At 39.4% G+C, this 18,245-nt stretch overlaps 3 protein-coding genes and 1 pseudogene across 5 annotated transcripts; 3 read left to right on the forward strand and 1 right to left on the reverse strand.

The window, feature by feature from the left end:
• Positions 1 to 607: 607 nt before the first annotated feature.
• LOC143846007 (dihydroflavonol 4-reductase-like1) lies at positions 608 to 4,795 on the forward strand. Its single transcript, XM_077354417.1, has 6 exons — positions 608 to 768; positions 1,474 to 1,643; positions 2,192 to 2,380; positions 3,363 to 3,525; positions 4,089 to 4,281; positions 4,515 to 4,795. Exons 1-6 carry the CDS (start codon positions 645 to 647, stop codon positions 4,654 to 4,656), a joined length of 981 nt encoding a protein of 326 aa, XP_077210532.1. The 5' UTR covers positions 608 to 644; the 3' UTR covers positions 4,657 to 4,795.
• A 3,286-nt stretch (positions 4,796 to 8,081) lies between these two features.
• Positions 8,082 to 9,050, forward strand: LOC143845406 (uncharacterized). Its single transcript, XM_077353728.1, has one exon. It carries the CDS (start codon positions 8,287 to 8,289, stop codon positions 8,860 to 8,862), a length of 576 nt encoding a protein of 191 aa, XP_077209843.1. The 5' UTR covers positions 8,082 to 8,286; the 3' UTR covers positions 8,863 to 9,050.
• A 1,641-nt stretch (positions 9,051 to 10,691) lies between these two features.
• On the forward strand, positions 10,692 to 12,683 carry LOC143846445 (vacuolar iron transporter homolog 2 pseudogene; annotated as a pseudogene).
• Positions 12,684 to 13,980: 1,297 nt separating this feature from the next.
• LOC143847017 (uncharacterized) lies at positions 13,981 to 17,960 on the reverse strand. Of its 3 annotated transcripts, none has more exons than XM_077355671.1 (5): positions 17,806 to 17,945; positions 17,288 to 17,389; positions 14,610 to 15,024; positions 14,417 to 14,533; positions 13,981 to 14,304 (listed from the first exon to the last, which is right to left on the reverse strand). In XM_077355671.1, exons 3-5 carry the CDS (start codon positions 14,979 to 14,981, stop codon positions 14,221 to 14,223), a joined length of 573 nt encoding a protein of 190 aa, XP_077211786.1. In that variant the 5' UTR covers positions 14,982 to 15,024; positions 17,288 to 17,389; positions 17,806 to 17,945; the 3' UTR covers positions 13,981 to 14,220. The 3 variants fall into 3 exon arrangements, with proteins under 3 accessions (XP_077211786.1, XP_077211787.1, XP_077211785.1); XM_077355672.1 differs by having other exon boundaries at positions 17,288 to 17,394; positions 17,806 to 17,942; XM_077355670.1 differs by lacking the exon at positions 17,288 to 17,389 and having other exon boundaries at positions 17,806 to 17,960.
• Between the last annotated feature and the right edge of the window lie 285 nt (positions 17,961 to 18,245).

Here is an 18,245-nt window from a genome sequence, read left to right on the forward strand (position 1 = left end):
AAATGTCTTTTAGAGGCCCCAGTTCTGCCTCGTTTACATGATCGGATCCTTTGATCCAGAGGGCAATCATATTCATCGAGATCACCTTCATCGGATGATTCTAGGCCCTTGATCGATGGAGCATCGACCAAGCCTTTTTTAGGGTTCTGCCAAATAGACCTAAACCATTCATCTTTGTAGAACATTTGGGCTGCCTTGTGATGTTCTACAAGATCAACCGTCTCGATCTCACCTACTTCCCAAATTATACCCCTTGTAAGGCCCAGAAATCCCCTTTTACAATTAATCCTAAAAGTGACTTTCTGCGTGATCTTCTCTCTTTCCAATTTAACAGGTCAGTAGCCGTTGTAAAGCTGATGAATACTTAGGTAATGAAGTGGAGATATTGCCTTTTGACGTGAAACATAAAACTAGAAACTTATTACAAAGTCCGTTGTCAAAACATTTTTCATCAAAGGTGGTTTTGATATCTACACCCAAACTAGGTTTTTATATAGTTAAATTTTATCACCACAAGCATAGGATGACTTACCATCCTTTCACCCTCATTTTCCAAGCCTTATGTAGCTCCAGATTTCGGTGGGCCTTCTATCTATTTAAGTTGATGACATTGAGGCCTCCAATACTCAACCTCTATTTTGATAATGGAACACTATGGCTTCAAAGGCCTTGTATGTGTGACAGGGGCATCTGGATATCTAGCTTCTTGGCTGGTTAAGAGACTTCTCTTATCTGGGTATTCTGTGAGAGGAACTGTGAGGGACCCAGGTTTCAAAATTTCTTCTCCTTATGATTTCATGATGGCTTGGCTTATTAAACACCCAAACTGCGCTTGGGATTGCCGGAATCAGACACTAGAATCGGCACCTTGTTCTGATTCCGATGTTTGGTTATAAAAAAAAGATTGATTTGAATCAGGGCTGGAATTGACAATGGGGGCAAAAATCTGTTTCCTACCCCAAGAGGTGGTTTTTTTTATTCCACCCCGGTAGGAATGAGATTTTTTATTTTAATTTTCTTCCATGGGAATCAGAATAGGATGCCGATTCCAATTCTTGATTCCGGCAATCCAAAGACACCCTCAGATGGTTGTAATGACAACTAGGGTTGTTCTCTGATAACTAGATTCTGTTTGGGGCTGTTCTTCACAGGGATAGCAAGCCTGAGTTTATTTTATATTTAGATAGCCTTGTTGCTATGGTTCTTCATGCAGAGAACAGCCCCAATGAATATGGCATGCGATAGAATCAGGGTACCCAATCGGCCAATCCCCAGAGCAGCTTTTCCAAGGATTTATGTCCCTATTGAGAACCTCTTTGGTGTTACTTAAAAACACCCATTGGTTGAAATGGTTGAACCCATCTGTGATCAGTTGGGCTCCCACCCCATCAAAACATGAGGTGTAAAATGGTGGGTCCGACCCCATCAGTGGGCCTAATACTATATTTTCTTACTTATGGGTGGTTTTGGCAGGGAATTACAAGAAAGTGGAACACCTATGGAAGTTGGAAGGAGCAAAGGAGAGGCTCCAATTAGTGAAAGCTGATCTGATGGAGGAGGGTAGCTTTGATGATGCTGTGATGGGTTGTGAAGGTGTTTTCCACACTGCTTCTCCTGTTCTTGGACCTAAGTCTGATCCCAAGGCATGTTATATCTTTCCCACTCTAAACTTTGTTAACGGGGTTATTACACAAACATAGTTTTAAATGAAAGGTACGGACCCACATGCATGAATAAGGGGATTGAGCCTATTAATCTTGTTAGCCACCAAGTCTGGCTTATTTCCCTTGGTCCCACCTTCCTCGAATGATCCTAGACTCTTGATCAAAGGTGATGAGACCGACATGTCTTAAGATGCTTTTGAAGCCATTGATTCTTTGCACACCTTAATCTTGTGAATTGAATAGACATGGGACGCCATCGTATTGCTGAATAATGACCCACCTTATCCATGGACTCAATCACCCAAAAAGCGTGCACTTTGGATGGGGTCGGGTTGAGATTTTGCTAAAAAAATGAATTGGAATCAATGTGAACCTGACCTGATTTTATGGTAAAAGCTCAATCCGAATTCCCAAAAATCGACCTGAGGTGCACCCCTATTAATTACCCATTAATACTTGTATCTCTAAAACTCATCAAATTCCCCAAAACTGATTGGGTAGTGACACTGTTTATGGGTCCTATTTAGGCTGAAATTTTGGATCCAGCTATTAATGGCACCCTAAACGTGTTGAGATCGTGCAAGAAGAATCCATCCCTCCGGCGGGTTGTCCTCACATCGTCTTCTGCGGCGGTGAGAGCAAGAGATGATTTTGACCCCAAAATTCCATTAGACGAGTCGTCGTGGAGCAGCATAGAGTTATGCACAAGGCTTAAGGTAAACGAAAAATGACTAAACTTCTTGTGATTTGAGATAATGACTAATTTTTTTTGTGGGTGTGTGGACCCAATGGGCCTTGATCCTGCTAGTTCTCCAGCTCAAGCCCGTAATGGGACATCTCTGTTGGGCCCCAGAAGCCAAAATGCCCAAATCGGCCCACAATTAGCAGATACAGTTGGAAGGAGGTGGAAAACTAACGGAGATAATTGGGGGTGTCAAAGGGCTGGAACCCAAAGGTTAACTGGTGGGCCTGAACTTTTGTTGTATTTGGGCTGGGCTCATAATTGGGCCATTCGTGGCCCAACACAAGGGCCCAACATCCTACTTAAGCCCTGTTTGTTTTGGATTTTGAGAACCAATTGTGAGTCCAAAACCTATTATCGGACTCAATCAGCTCTCAAAATCGAAAATGAACATGTCCTTAGGATTGATGGGCAGAGCCTTCATAGCCTATGCGAATACCTAATCCATAAATACCCGAACTACTTTTATGAGGAAAAATGATTGAAACTCCGCCCCTTTTTCTTTTGTTGTGGGATTTCTCCTCCTCGTAATGTAAACTTCTCTCCTTGGAAGTTAATAGCTTGTTGGGATTTATAACAATCAATGAGAGGAGTCCCAATATAAAAAAAAAATGCCCGTCAAGTATAAATGATGAAATAACATAGCTCTAACAGCTTAAGCTTTTGGAGTAATCGGTTGTTTCACATGGTACAGAGCTATTACATCACGATGGGCACCTGGGCTCAAAACCCAACAACTCTTCGATGTTAAAAATAAAATAAAAAATCAACATGAACGGTCAAGTGTCAACCCCAATAGAGGGGCCACACGTGAGGGGGAGTGTTGAAATATAAATGATTAAATAACACCAACTCTAACAGCTTAATTTATGGAGTAATTGGTTGTTTCACAAAAACAAAGGAGTCCAGAAATTGTATTACTGTTTCACTGTTAGTTTGTGATGTTTTGTTTTAAGGTATGGTACGCCTTATCAAAAACCCTAGCAGAGAGGGCGGCCTGGGAATACGCAAATGAAAACAAGATGGACTTAGTGACTGTGCTTCCATCTTTCGTCGTAGGACCTAGTCTTCCACATGACCTTTGTTCAACTGCTTCAGACGTGCTTGCCCTACTTAAAGGTATGCTTATTGGCTTATTGCTTATAGTTATTGATCCCGGGTGTGAAGTTTAAGTCTTAAAACTTAATTACACCTTAGCTGCAATTTGTGTGTAAGCTGCAGTCTAAAAAGCCCTTCTTATGGTGAGTTTAGTATTGCAATCTAGTATTTGCATTTTGGGTTCACTTGAAATTGTGGTTTATAGAAACAAGATTATATTTTATATAGTGGGTGTTTCGACCCGGGGAAAAGAAATTTATTGCAAATTTCCCAGTTAAAAGTGGGTGTAATTTTATGCCCATTTTACGTTGATGGCTACTTATTTTAATGTAAAATGGGCGTAAAATTTTGTTTTACGTCCAAAGAAACAAAGCCTTGTCACCTGATGATGTTCTACATCCCCCCCTATACGTAATATAGGGCACCCTATGTAGAAAGGGGTACTAAGATCAACGGTATTGATTTGACATTCATGTCCCCCTTTCGGACCCAAAAATTGCCTTTTACCATTGATCGTAAAAGGGGTTTTCTGAATAATAATCCTCTTAGTTAATCTTCTAAATATAAGGTGCATATGGAAACAGGTGACACTGAGAAATTCTCGTGGCATGGACGAATGGGATATGTTCATATCGATGATGTTGCACGCTGCCATGTTCTTGTTTATGAAGATACCAGTGCTTGGGGGAGATATCTTTGTAGCTCAAAAGTGTTAGACAACTCTGAGTTAGCATCATTGTTGGCGGAGCGATATCCATCCCTACCCATCCCAAGGAGGTTACTTCTCTTTGCAAACTTATGATTTCCTTAACCAATTTGAATGATTTATGGAATTCTCGTACTTTATATTCTCAGATTTTGTCTTATTCATTTAATTTATGTAAGGTGGCTGTTCTCTCATGCAACAGTGAGCCACGAAATGGCTCTCCGCAAAAGTGCCTAGCAAATCCCCATGCTTTTTGCATTGTGTTGTTACTTTTATTTTATCCATATTTACTTGTGGGTTTCAGGTTTGAGAGCTTCTTAGGCGACAGACCTTACTACGAGTTCAATACATCGAAATTGAGGAAGCTTGGGTGGGAACCAAAGGGTATAGAAGAGATGTTTGATAACTGTATTGCGTCACTGAAGGAGCAAGGCTACTTTCTCTAACTATCCAATGCAATTCTTCATATGTATTACTACTACTATGAAGTGTAAATGACTGTTGGACTTTCTCTTTGACGAAAAAATTAAGCCACTTTCATAACTTTACGTACAATACTAATTATTGCTGGAAGATTATTATTAACAGTCAATGAGTAATCTCGAACTGCAATTGAGTTGACTCAACTCGACAGAAAAATCAATCTATTTTATTTTATAATATCATGGGCGAAACTATAAAATAAATGTATAGCATGTTGTAAAGTTGTTGGAAAAAATGGGATCTGATCTATGACTTAATCGAACGCAAAAATATGCAACTCGAAGCGAAAATAATTTTCTGTTGAAAAATCTAGAACCGAAATCTTAAGGAGATTGTACTTACTTGTTTTGGAAGAAAACCTTTCTGTAAATAGGATTGAAAGGGAAAAAGCTGAGTCGTGCCAATTTGTCACTCTCCTTAAGAATCGTATCCGCCCCATACTGGTGCAACCGGGATCCACGAACCGACGCTTCAAGATAAAACAACCAAATATGGCTTTAGTCCACGTGCACTCGCTAGATGGTCCATCCAGAACCACCGTAGAATTGTGCTCAAACACATAAGAAACGAAGGACGAAGACGAACAAAGAAATAGAACAAAAATTGTTTCTTGCTATATAAAAACTAGAAAGTTGTATGTAAAAATGTTGTGATTTTTCTGTGTGAAAACCAATCTGTCTTGTCCCCTTTTATAAACCTGAAGGTGTCTGTTGGGGAGAGCCACCATTAATGGTAGGTTGTGACTGTTGAGGGAGGAAAAGCCACCATTAAAGCCATTAACGTTTCTCTCCCAACAGTCATATTTGTGAGCATTGGAGATTTGAAAACGTTCAGCAATTAACGGGGGTGTCGACAACAAAACCGTGGGGTAAAAATGAAACAGTGGGTGTCCATAACAAAAACGTGGGGTAAAAAATGAAATTGTATTGGGCACTAAAAAGATCCTTTTTTTATTTAAGCCCAAACCGAAACCCGGACCTTGTACCACTGGCTTGGCTTGGCTTGGCATGTGCGTGTTTTTAGCCTATGGGCTGGTGTTCAATAAAACCCAAGGATCCAACAAATCCCATGCCCCTTAAAGGCCCAAGCCTTTTCTCAACTTTTTCCTTTATAAAGATGAGAACCATTTTCTTCCAAAGCAATCTGGGACTATTTGTGTTGCCACTTTAGTTGAGAGATCACTTCACACACACACACACACCAAGGTCTTGGGTTCAAGTCCCCATTCAAGCAAAAGATTCTTGCTTTCAAAACAAGAGGGAAACTTTAATTTGAATCTTCCCTCTATATTTTTAAAGTCTAGCAAAAGCAACTTTTTCATTTGACTTTGTCTTTTAAGACTTTTGCCTTATTCACTTTAAAAACCAACAAAAGTTAGACTAGAGAAATTTATATTTACAAGATATTTAAATCTACATTCGGTAGAGAAATTTACACTGAAGCTATGTCTTGAGAGGAATGATAGAACGGAGGGCACCCTTGCCAAAACCAGCTACAAGGGCTGCTCCCATTTGTCCTTTTCAACAATATTCATTTTGGCCACGTTTGGATGCCTGATGTTTTTGTATTTGTATTTGGATTTGAGTTTTGGATACAAAATACATCAATCATCCTCATGCTCATGTTGTATGAGAGGGAGAGAGGGAGGGACGTCTCGCTATGGGTGCAACTCAGGTTGGGTTGGGTTGGGTTGGGTTGGGTTGGGTTGAGGCCAACCCAACCCAACCCGAGGAACCCATTTTTCCAACCCTACCCAACCCAACCCGAGTTCCAACCCGGTGGGGTTCAAACCGATCTAACCCGAGGAACAATTTCCTCAACTCGACCCAACCCAACCCTACCCGATTTCCATATTGAATCGTGTTTAGACTTTAGACCATTTAGTATGTTGGCCCCACTTTTACTTCTACCGCTAGTGTTTTTTCTCAGAAAATATGCACGGTTGTCATATAATTCATCTAATTAAGACACTAATGGATCCAATATAGAAAATCAGAAATGAAGGGTCAATGAAATAGTGATGCACTAGTTTTTAGTTAAGACACCAATGGATCCATTATAGAAAGTTAGAAATTAGATGCATAAATGTAGATTGAATACTACCGAGAGTGCACGTGGCATTTTTCTAAAGTCTCAACTATTAAAAGTCCAAAAGTAAAACACAAACTCTAAAACCGTAAATATTACTAAAATTTGAAAATAAATAAATAAAAAACTTAGTAGAAAATGGCCAGGTTACAATTCAGGTCGGGTTGCCCGATACCCCAACCCGACCCAACCCGATTTTCAGTCGGATTGTAAATTCCCAACCCGAAAAAAATTCAACCCAACCCGCCCAAAAATCAGGTTATGAACCCGTCAAGTTCGGGTTGAAACCAACCTGAGTTGCACCACTACGTCTCTCTGATGTTGCACTAAGGTCGAAGAGCAACGAGGGTGAAGGTAATTGCCAAAAATATGGATTTGCAAACGCATAAAAGATTTGAAAATTTGATTTCTTTTCACTGTTATGGCTGATTTGGAAATCGAAGGATCCGATCCAGCTCCAAATCTCAACCGCAAGTGTGAGAAATCCAAATCTAAATTTTGTGGGTATCCAAATGTGGCCTTATGGTTTCTTTAATGTTACATTTGTTAAGAGAAATTATATGGTGAATGCCATGTAGATCGGTGTAGCCGGTTTCGCCCTCCAAATTATATAGTTTCTGTTAGATCAAATATCAAGGGCGGTGCCCCTTACACCGATCTACATATAAAATCTCTATTTGTTAATGCCATTTCCATATTTTTCTGTGCCACCAAAAATGCACTGTCTTAAGATCATGGTTTTTAATTTCGACCGAAATTCGAAATTTCAGGTCTTAAGATCATGGTTTTTAATTTCGACCGAAATTCGAAATTTTAGGTCTTAAGATCATGGTTTTTAATTTCGACCGAAATTTCGGATTTCGGTGGAGACCGACACCGAAATCGATAAAACCGAAACGGTCATTTCTTTCTGCCGAAATTTCGGTTTTCCCGAAATTTGACCCAAAAAATCTGTTTTTTTTCTAATATTAATTTAATATTTCACCGAAATTTCGACCGAATTCGGCCAAAATATAATATTGAATAAAATATTGGTTTTGTGTTTTATACCAGATTTCGACCGAAATTTTGAAATTTCAGGGTCTGAAACCGGTACTGAAACCGAAATTTTAAACCTTGCTTAAGATAGACCTTGTAGCCGCTCTTGTAGCTGTACTTTGCAAGTGCGCATTTCATTCTATCATTCCTCCTGTTTTGAATGACAAAAGTACCCTTCCAAACACCAACAGAGACGTTGAGTGAGAGGGTATTTTCATAATTTTGTAAAACCACTTAAAAGCCGTTAGGCTGAAAAGCTGGTGTTCCAGGTAATGTGAAGGGGCAGGAGCAGGAGTAGGAGAGAATTTTCATGTTGGGCAATAATGGGTGAAGCTGACATTTCAGTATTCTACGGGGGTATTTAGGTAATAGCGATGAAAGAGATTCCAGAATCAACCAAACCTACCAGAGTTGAGAAGAAAGCAGCCGACACCGATTTATATTCTTCTCCTTAGATCACCCCATCTATGGTTTTTGTTTTGTTTTCCGATCTTTCTCATCGATCTCTAATGGCATCTTTCACATCCTTAAACATTCCGTCCTCTAGATCTCTAGATCCGAACCTTTCATCTCCCTTTTCTCTCAGATCTCCTACTTTTTCCAACAAATCTTCGTTTTCTCACCCGATCAGAGGCTTTTCTCTCAGATCTGCTACTTTTTCCAACAGATCTTCGTTTTCTAATCCGATCGGAGGCTTTTCTCTCCGATCTTCTGCATTTTCAAACAAATCTTCGTTTTCTCATCAGATCGGAGGCAGAAAAAAGGTGATTTCCCCTTGCAAGGCTATGGCGGTGGTGAAATTTAAAGGAACACAGAAGAGAGAGAAACAACTGAGTGAAATGATAGAGAAGAAGGTTCTAGAAGCGAAGGAGGTGTGTGAAGGGAACAAAGAATCGGACGAATGTAAAGTGGCTTGGGATGAGGTGGAGGAAGTTAGTCAAGCCAAAGCTGATTTTCGAAGGAAAATTGAGAAACAAGATCCGTTGGAATCGTTTTGCCAGGAAAATCCTGAGACGGACGAGTGTAGGATCTACGAGGATTGACAGATCTCAGCCGTCGATTCTTGATTCTCTCAAGGTCTCTTGTTTTATTTTAGCCCAAATTTTTTTAGGGTTTCTGTTGTATATAGCCTATGCTTTTTAGGGTTTCTGTTGTACATTGTCTATGGATTATATCCACTTTTCATCTATTTTCTCTTGTTATTCTGAAAGTGACACTGTTCTTCCTCGTATTCTCCCTCGTGTCCTCTCTGGACTTTGTCTCTGTCTTGCTTTAGTTCTTGTTTGGATTGCAGGAATTGTCTGGAAAAGTTTGGAAAGGAAAAATATTTCTAATATTTCCTACTTTTTTAATACTTGAACCAACCCTATTCAATTTTTTGCATATGATCTTCAAATTATGGTAATATCCGTCTAAATTAACTATAATCATGTCATTTCTCTCTAAATTGTGGAAAGAGAAAGAATTCTCAAGAAAATATTTTCCATAGACAATTATGGGGCATGCTTTTCCCAATAATTTATGTACAAACATTTCATCATATAATTTCTCTGTTTTTCCCTTTTGGGGCATGTTTTATGGCCATGAAAGAAAAAAATAAAATAAATTCATGCAACATTTGTTTACCAAGGTGAGAGAAGGGTTGAGAGGGTGATACAAAACCAGTAATAAAAAGACCAATTTGGTCTCTAAGGAAGAAGAATATTTCGTCTATAGTGACTCTCCTAACAATTGTCAACAACCCTGATTTTATTCCAACTAGAACTTCTAAGTTTTAGAAAATTAATCCTAATCCATAGCTGCCAACATGTGTCCATGTGGGAAGCAATAGTGCAGTCAGTGATCCTATACATATCACCCCTTCCCTCTTAAGAAGAAACCTTGTCAATGTGGCACACGTTGCCTCATCATCTTTGAGAGGTGATAAGTCTTGTATTGGCTGTATTTGAGACCCTATCGTTGGCTTCAAATTTGAAACATGGAACATGGGATGAATATGCAGGATGATGGTAAGTTGAGTATGAAAGCAATTGGACTATCCTTCTCCAAAATCTAAAAAGGTATGTAGACGCGAGGTCAGAGCTTCAACGATTGCCTAACCCATAACAGACATCTGCCAATATGGTTGGAGTCGAAGATAAACCCATTCATTCGTTCTTGGACCCATTGTGGATTCTCTTTTAGCAATCTCGAAACGTGATCCCTTTCGCGCAAAAGTTGCTCAACTGCTTGTAACTTTGTGGTTTTGGGCAGGGCAGAGCCAAATATTTGCCCTTACAGGGGGCAAATAATTGTTTTTTTAAAAGAAATCTGAAATTTATCTAAGAACCCGAGCCGGCATCTTAAATTTTATTGATACGATAAGAGTACAGAGAGAGAAAAAATATCAGCTGAACACTTGACAAGCGAATTCCATTTGGAGTTTTCAAGTTCACAAGAGATCTTATCAAATTGATGCACATACGAAATTCTCGGAATAAATAAAAAATTCATGAAAAATTTCAAAATTTTATATTCCAGGCTTCAAAAGATGCCACATAATTCAGAAAAGCTTATTTCTGTTAGTCAAATAAGAAAAGCTTTCTTTCGTGAATTTTGCATTTGTTTTTGGACATTCCACAAAGTGGATGACTGGATTGGGTAAAGAAGATGATAGTCTGCATTATTACTACTCTACTTCCTCTTCTATGGTTTTGACCGTACAACAAAAGTTTCTTCCAACGTTTAGCATCGTAATTTAGGACATAGAAAGAAATATCTTGTTCTTCTTATATTGGTGTACAAAATGGTATTGTAGAACATAAACATCTTGTTCTTCTTATACTTTGATTTCAATTCCACATTCCTTTAAAATTTTGGGGAGATTGTGTTTTGACAATAACCTATCTTATTAATCGTCTTCCTACCCTTTTTTTTGTCTTGAAAAATACATCATGAAACTCTTCTAAATAGTAAACCTCGTATCATCATCATCATCTTCCTGTTTTTTGGGTGGCTTTGTTATGTTAAAAATTTAGTCAAGGGGCTTAGATGATTTATGACCTTCAATCTCATACCACTTTCATCGGACGATATGTCATCTTTCAGAAAGATATTTTTCCTTTTTACGTCTGAATGCCAAAGCTATCTTTTGTTGTATTTCCTACCATTTCTGTGGATATATCTCTCCTTCCCCACCTCTCCTTTCTCTCAGATGCCAAACCAACCTATTTCTTCTCTCATGGCATCTCATTCCTACATCTAACCCCCCTCTTTTGGTACCATATACCCTCCTCTTACAAGACAATTTTGTTCAACACATCCAAACAGAAAGCAGACAGAACCCCAAATAAACAAACCTTCCTTATCCATTTCGATGAAGAAAATTAAGTTACAGCAAACTCACCTCAGTATTCTTCATTTGTTTAACTTCGACGTAAACACCTATGCATTTGTCCTTCAACCCAACTTGATGTTTCCTAAGAAACAAAACTTGTTGGGTTCTAACATCTTTTCCTTTATATTATACATATGCACAAGCTTGAGTGTGCTCTACCACAGATAGCCACACTCCACCCCACTTTCTTTAATCACAACTTCCGTGCTCTACCACCGATAGCCACACTCCCACCCCACTTTCTTTACTCACAAATTCCATGCCTCCCCAACCCTTGGAAAACTGTGGCGACCACAAGCTATCAGTGCCCACATCAGACCACCAAGAAGAGCAATTTCACGTGGAGAGACTACAAAGAGCTCAATGGCTTCGAGCTGCAATCCTCGGAGCAAATGATGGGTTGCTCTCCACCACCTCACTTATGCTTGGAGTTGGCGCGGCCAATGAGAGCCATAGGACCATGATACTATCAGGGCTCGCCGGGGCAGTTGCCGGAGCATGTAGCATGGCGGTTGGGGAATTCGTGTCGGTGTCCATACAGAGAGATATCGAGAAGATTGGCAGCCAACAGAACTACAAAACTGAATTTGATCGAGAGTTCAGTCCTCCAATTGCTCCAAGTGATGCTACAATTGTCAAGAAACCGATGGGTTCGCCCATGTCTATAGAGGAAGGAAATATCAATGGTGCAATTAGGGGATCACCCCAGGTCGCATCCCCCACTATGGAACCAGGACCCAAATTGGCAGAAGAGAATCCCAAAAAGATTAGTCACCCCAATGCCTGTATGGAGGACTTAGTTGTCCCAGAAGAGAATCCTGAAGAGACTCTGCCGAATCCACTTAAGGCAGCAGGAGCGTCTGCCTTGGCATTCGTGTGTGGTGCCCTTGTGCCAATTGGGGTGGCCATGTTCATAAGAGAGGACGAGATTAGGATTGTGATGCTGGTGGTGGTAACATCAATAGCATTGGCTCTCTTCGGCGGAGTCGGGGCCTATCTTGGCGGGTCTCGATTGGGTGTCTCGGCGTTTAGAGTGCTGGTTGGAGGGTGGATTGCTATGGTGATTACATATGGGCTGCTTAAGCCCTTTGAAAAGAGAAGAAAGGGCTAAGAATAATGCACCCATGAACACAGCTATAGAGAGATTCCATGAAAAGTTATTCCATGGAATATTGGTGGGGCCTTCTATAAATGACGAGTTGAGAAGAAGAGTGGGGAGATACTTGGAACAGTGAAAAAAGATATCTACTTCAAAATTGGGATTTCCCCCTGTTTTCCGAGGTTTTTGCATGCTCCCCTTACTCCCACCCTCTCAAGTCTCTCCCTCTGAGCTCATTCCTCACAACTGGCCCTATTAATCTTACATGAAATATTTTTTTTCATTAACTTTTAAGAGTGCATTTGGATGCACACCATTTGGGCATTTAAAAGCATATGCCTCTGCTGTAAAAGTAGTTCTCATTTTAGGATCTTTTGGGCAACATGTGAAATTTATCTTTTTCCAACTCCATAAACCACTTAAATGGTTAATCTGCCCCAGTCTCTGTTGCACATGTACAGTGATTGGAAACATGGAAATAGTAATCCAGTAGGGCCCATTGTAAGAGAGAACAGCCAATTTCTGTGAGCTTTTTTTTTTAACGAAATTTGGGTCTGCTGATTTTGGCTCATCTTTTACTACCTCGGGAATGATCGGCTACCTTGAAACCTGTATATACTGGTTTGTTTGTTTTTATATCTTTGCTCGATTATGCTTAGACCTGGCAAACGGCTGGGTCGGGTTGGGTCGACCCGCGGGTCAAAATGACCCGCATTCCTACGGGGAGCAAACAGGTGACCCGTCCCAGTGCGGGTGGGTCGGGTCGAACCGCGGGTTACCCTCATGTTTTTCCAAAATAAAATTTTTATTGGGCGGTGATAAATTCACTCCCTTCTATGTATGAATTCACCCCCTAATTTTCAAAATGAATGGTACAGCCTACATCATAGGATGATCCAAACCGTCCATTTGATGGGCCACAATGTAAATAGATCGTGCCCCAAAAGTCATTGCGATAGGATGATCTCAACTGTTCGATCTATCGAAGTTTCCATATTGTCAGTCTCTCTTTAGATAGGCACGACCTATTTACATTATGGCCCATCAAATGCACAGTTTGGATCATCCTTGAGGGCTGTACCATCCAATCGTCCATTTTGAAAAATAGGTGGGGTATTCAAGTTAGAAGGGCTGATCTCCATACACAAGTGCACTATTCCAGTTCCAATCTATCGACAATACTTCAAAAAAGCTTTATTAATTCAAATGTAGAACAGTGACACTGAAATTGTGTGTTAAATACAGACTTCAGAAGCTACAGTCGAGAGAAATGGCTCTTGATCTCCTTTTCTCTTTTAAAATAATTAAATAAAAATGTTAAAAAAATGAAAAAAACCCGCGGGTACCCACAATTTGACCCGACCCGACCCGTGGGTACTCACTAAAAACCCGACCCATACCCGCAAATTTGCGGGTGGGTTGGGTCGACCCGCGGGCACTGGTCGCGTTTGCCAGGTCTAATTCTGCTAGATCTTAAACTGTTTGATCGTGTGATCAGTGGGAAAATGAATTTCCTCTTTGTTTTTTGCTCTTTTCCTTTAATTTGATCCCTTTCAGTACAATTGCGCCCAAGACGAGCAACTGTAATGGAATTAAGGAGTGATTTAAGGTCGAATTTTAGGGAAAGAGCAGTTTGAATTTGATTCCTCGCGAAAATCTAGAGAATGTCGGTGGCTGCAATGGAAATGTAAACAAAAGTCAATTGGCCAGTTCCCATTTGTTGAATTTAAGCAAAGGGTTCAGAGGGTGAAGCTGTTAGCAACATGTCCTGAATGTTTGCCATGCTACCCATGAAGGATTTTAATCAAATCCGAGAAAACATGATATACAACCCTTTGAAATTTTTACTACAGATTAAAGTAAACAGAAACTATCACATCTATTTGTTTACTACAGATCATAGAAAAAAAAAAGAAGATATCAAATCTATTTCTTGAGGTAGCCGTCTCTGCGGTCTTGGTCCTCAGCTGCTTTATTAGCAGCTTGAACTGATTTGAACCATAGGAAACCCTGCAGTAGCGTAATATATTAGCAGAAGAACCTATATTTTCTGCATTCTTTAACGAGTAGAAAAAAAATCAGAGGGAGAGACAAAAGAAAAAGCATGAAATACAGAACTTACAGAAGTGGGTATGCCGGTGAAGACGAAAAATCCAAGCAACGGAGCGTAAAATATGCTGTCTGAATTCAGGACTCCAAAAACAGGCTTCTGGTTCACATACTCAAAAATGGAACCTATCTGTTTCAATCAAAATTTGACACATTTCAACTGTTTATTAACTGTTCATAAAGAAAACACAAAAAATAGGAAGTACCGCTGCTATGGCAGTCACGGCCGATGCAAGCAGATAAGCATAAAAGGGTATCTCAAAGGCTTGTTCCGAAGCGTCCTTGAGTTCATCGCGAGCCCAAGGAGGTGTCTCATCAGAATCTGGTCTAGCCCAAGATGGAATTTTCTCATCTGACTGGCTTGTTGATTTTGCTGAACCTTCAGTCACTGCAAATACTCTGAACCTATGAAACAACCTGGTTACTTGTTGACGCTGTTGGCGTAGGCTTCTTTTTAAAAAACCAGATAGATTTGAGGTTTTAATCTGTAGGGATGGCTTCAAGTAGAGATACTTCCGATTGCATTTTATTGAAGCTTGGGTTGGATTTGAAGTGCATAGAAATAATGAGGCTGCCATTAGCTCCTTTTTTCCTTTCTTTGTTTCAGCTAGAAGTAGAGTCCTGAGAAAGAATCATGAGAAGGAAATTACTAATTTTCATGGACTCGGGTTCAAAGAACAATAAGAACTGTGCATGCATTAATTGGTGCCCACACCAATGAGCATTGTACTGTTAATAAATCTATTGTGAAAATAAGGTGTTTGTGTCTCAAGAAACATCCCATCACGTAAAAACATGTTCCAGTGTGAGATGGGTGGAGGAGTGAGAGAGGGAGAGACTAGAGTTGGTGGGAGTGGAGAGAGCATCAGTAATCCCCTGAAAATAGGGGGAAAATATTACCTACTTAAAATTAGCATTTTGTTTTCCTGATTTTTAGTAGCTTTTCATGCTCCCCTCGTTCCCACCCTCTCAAGTTTCTCCCTCTCCCGTCTATCTCTCACAACTGACCCTAGTCAAGGGTGCCCAACTATGGCCAAAAACACAGTAATTACTGACCAGCACAGCCAAGTTTCCAAATTGAAAAGTAGAGTGATTCCATCCATGATCTGGCTTCCAATACTCACTGTGAACTGTGGAACCGATGTGTTATGAAAAAATCATCTAAAATACTTAACATAGGCATTTTTTCTAAGAGAGTCCTACAATAAGACAGCTCCAAACCTGTCAGATCCTTGACCAGACTGATGTTAGAGATCACTATGAACTAATGTGTTTTAATCGATTGCATTGGATATCACCTGATTTGGCAGCCAACTTTAACATCTTTAGTGGAATGAAACTCAATACAAAGTTTTGGACCCTAAATGGGTATGGATCCCAAACACAAAGATTACAACCATCTCCTATACAGAAAACCTTTACAGTTTGTAGTACTACTTTCTCCCATAAATTTCCAGATGCAAAACAACAAAACTTATTAAATGAGAAGTTGAGAACTACTTTAATTCCACAACTTATTAAATACTGATATATTACCTAAGTCAGATGTGAAAATCCCTGGTGAAGGCAGCTTGAACCCTATCTTCTAGCAACCCAATTCAGAAGCTGATCTGATTTTATAAAATTTATTCTAAGATTAGACCTACATAAATCAATCAAGAACTAGCTACTGGGTTCTTTACACTGCAATGGACATGAAGAGTCTAAAACTATTGCAATCAACAACAGTCGCCTATGACTCTGCTCGGTGAAAATTAAAAAAATAGACAGAATGAAGTTAATTTGTAGCATATGATTAATGGGGTGAGTTGGGGCTTAAACGCTATCGAAGGCTTAAGAAAATGCAAATATAAATCTATCGATATCACCTATATAATTAATTTACTTCGAGCAATTGCTTGCTGGTAAACTGAAACTGAGTTCTGTAGTTCATTTTGTGTTGGCAAAATAAGATCATATTCATGAGTAGAAAGACACTACAATAAATCCAGGCCAGTCACGTGAATCTATCAAATTGGAGGAATTAGACAACCCAGCCAATGTCAGTAGGTTTGGCAGCCAAATTCAGCAACACTTGATTCTCTTTTACTTATATCAAGGTCTTACCTTCTTAGTTTAAGATAAACCTATTTTTCAAACACAACTTTGGAGGCTATTTACCCATCTAAGAATAACCCCATCTCAGATGCAGTTAAGCACGTCTTATATGAAAGGGGCAACTTCAGTTTGCAGCATCGGTGAGTAGATAACTAGCAAAAAAGTTAACTATTTACAATGTTAAGAGAAAATGGCGTAAACGGAGCTATTGAGATATGGCAGAGACTTTACTTGACAACATGATGGTTATGATGTAGGTCTCAAAACATTCAAGGAACATGTTTGATCACAAGTTAACTCTCCATCAAATCAAACATGCTCCAAATCCATAATAAAAATGGACATAAATACAAACAAGTATGTAGCTTAGCATGCCATTAGTTTGATGCTTCTAAGAACATTTTATTACCCTCTAAAACAAACCCTTCTAGGTCAGTCTCTCAATGTAAAAATTATAAGTTTTTTTTTTTTTTTTTTTTCAAGTCTGAATGCATATCAACCCAATTCATAAGTGTATCCAATTTCAATTACTATGCTCCTAACATTAGATCCACACAGATCAATCAAAAACTTGCTACTGGTTTATATATCATTTGTATGAAAATGAGAGTAAAACTCACGAAATTCAACTGCACCAGCACATGAATCTATTAAGTTATAGCACAGAGAAATAAAGACGAAATAGATATATGACAACACCAAAGAAATAAATGGCTGGAGCTTGCATTGAAGGTTTATAAAAAACATGCACTCGAATAAGAAATCTCATCAGAAAATCCGGACTTACTTTCAGTAATTACTCATGAACTGAAATTAAGTTTGTGGATGTTTTCCATAAAGCCCTCCAGAATCCTTTATCAGTTGCTTTGGAAAATTTTCCTTTTTAGTTCTGTGCTGCCAACCGATTAAAGACAATAAATACCACTAAAAGCTTTGATTTTTTAAATGGATTCAGGTAATTCCAAGTTCACAATCCAACTGGGCATAAAAAAGCAATGAATTGGAATACTTTTGAAAGCTGAATTTGAAACTTTAGGGGCTCATTCGGATGGAAAATAACCCATCTTTTTGGTGGAAGATTTAAGGAATAGAGACAAAAACCAATGACAGTACTGATTCGGATTCTCCCACTCACAACCCAATTGGGGGGGTTTGCCAAAAATTCATTTAAAACCAATAAATGAAGCAATTGGGATGAAGTTGAAATTTTCGGGCTCATTCGCATGAAAAATAATGCACATATTTTCTATAATTAAGGAATGTTCTGTAGTGGGTGGTAAGGAGAGGGGAGGAGAGGAAACGTACCGAGATTTTGGAGGAGGAGGAGAGGGATTTGGAGAGTTCTTCTGTACACCACAAGTTGTTCTTATTTTGTTTTATTTTTCTGTTTTTGGGATAGAAGGCCAAATATCTTGAATATCATCAAGTGGTAAGATGTGAATAGTTTCTGATTTTTGACCATCAGGAATGATATTTCAACTCCCAATTCTCCTTTTCACCCCCTGGCTGTACCGCTGCATGGGTGCGTCGGGCTCAATCCGAACCCGACGGGTTCAACCTGGTGTTAGCTTGGGTTCGATTGGCAATTCCTCGGTTTAGGTTGGGTTGGGGTTGGGAAAAACTAACCTGATTTCATTTCGGGTTGGGTTAGGGTTGAGGCCTTGGCAATCCGACACCATTGTCCTCTAATTTTATCTTTATTTTCTCTGGGTTATTGTATTTTTTTATTTTGCCCTAGGTGAACC

The sequence above is a fragment of the Tasmannia lanceolata genome, unplaced genomic scaffold, assembly GCF_043159265.1.
Source record: "Tasmannia lanceolata isolate RefF3 unplaced genomic scaffold, GAP_Taslan_0.1 ptg000015l, whole genome shotgun sequence".
Taxonomy (NCBI): domain Eukaryota; kingdom Viridiplantae; phylum Streptophyta; class Magnoliopsida; order Canellales; family Winteraceae; genus Tasmannia; species Tasmannia lanceolata.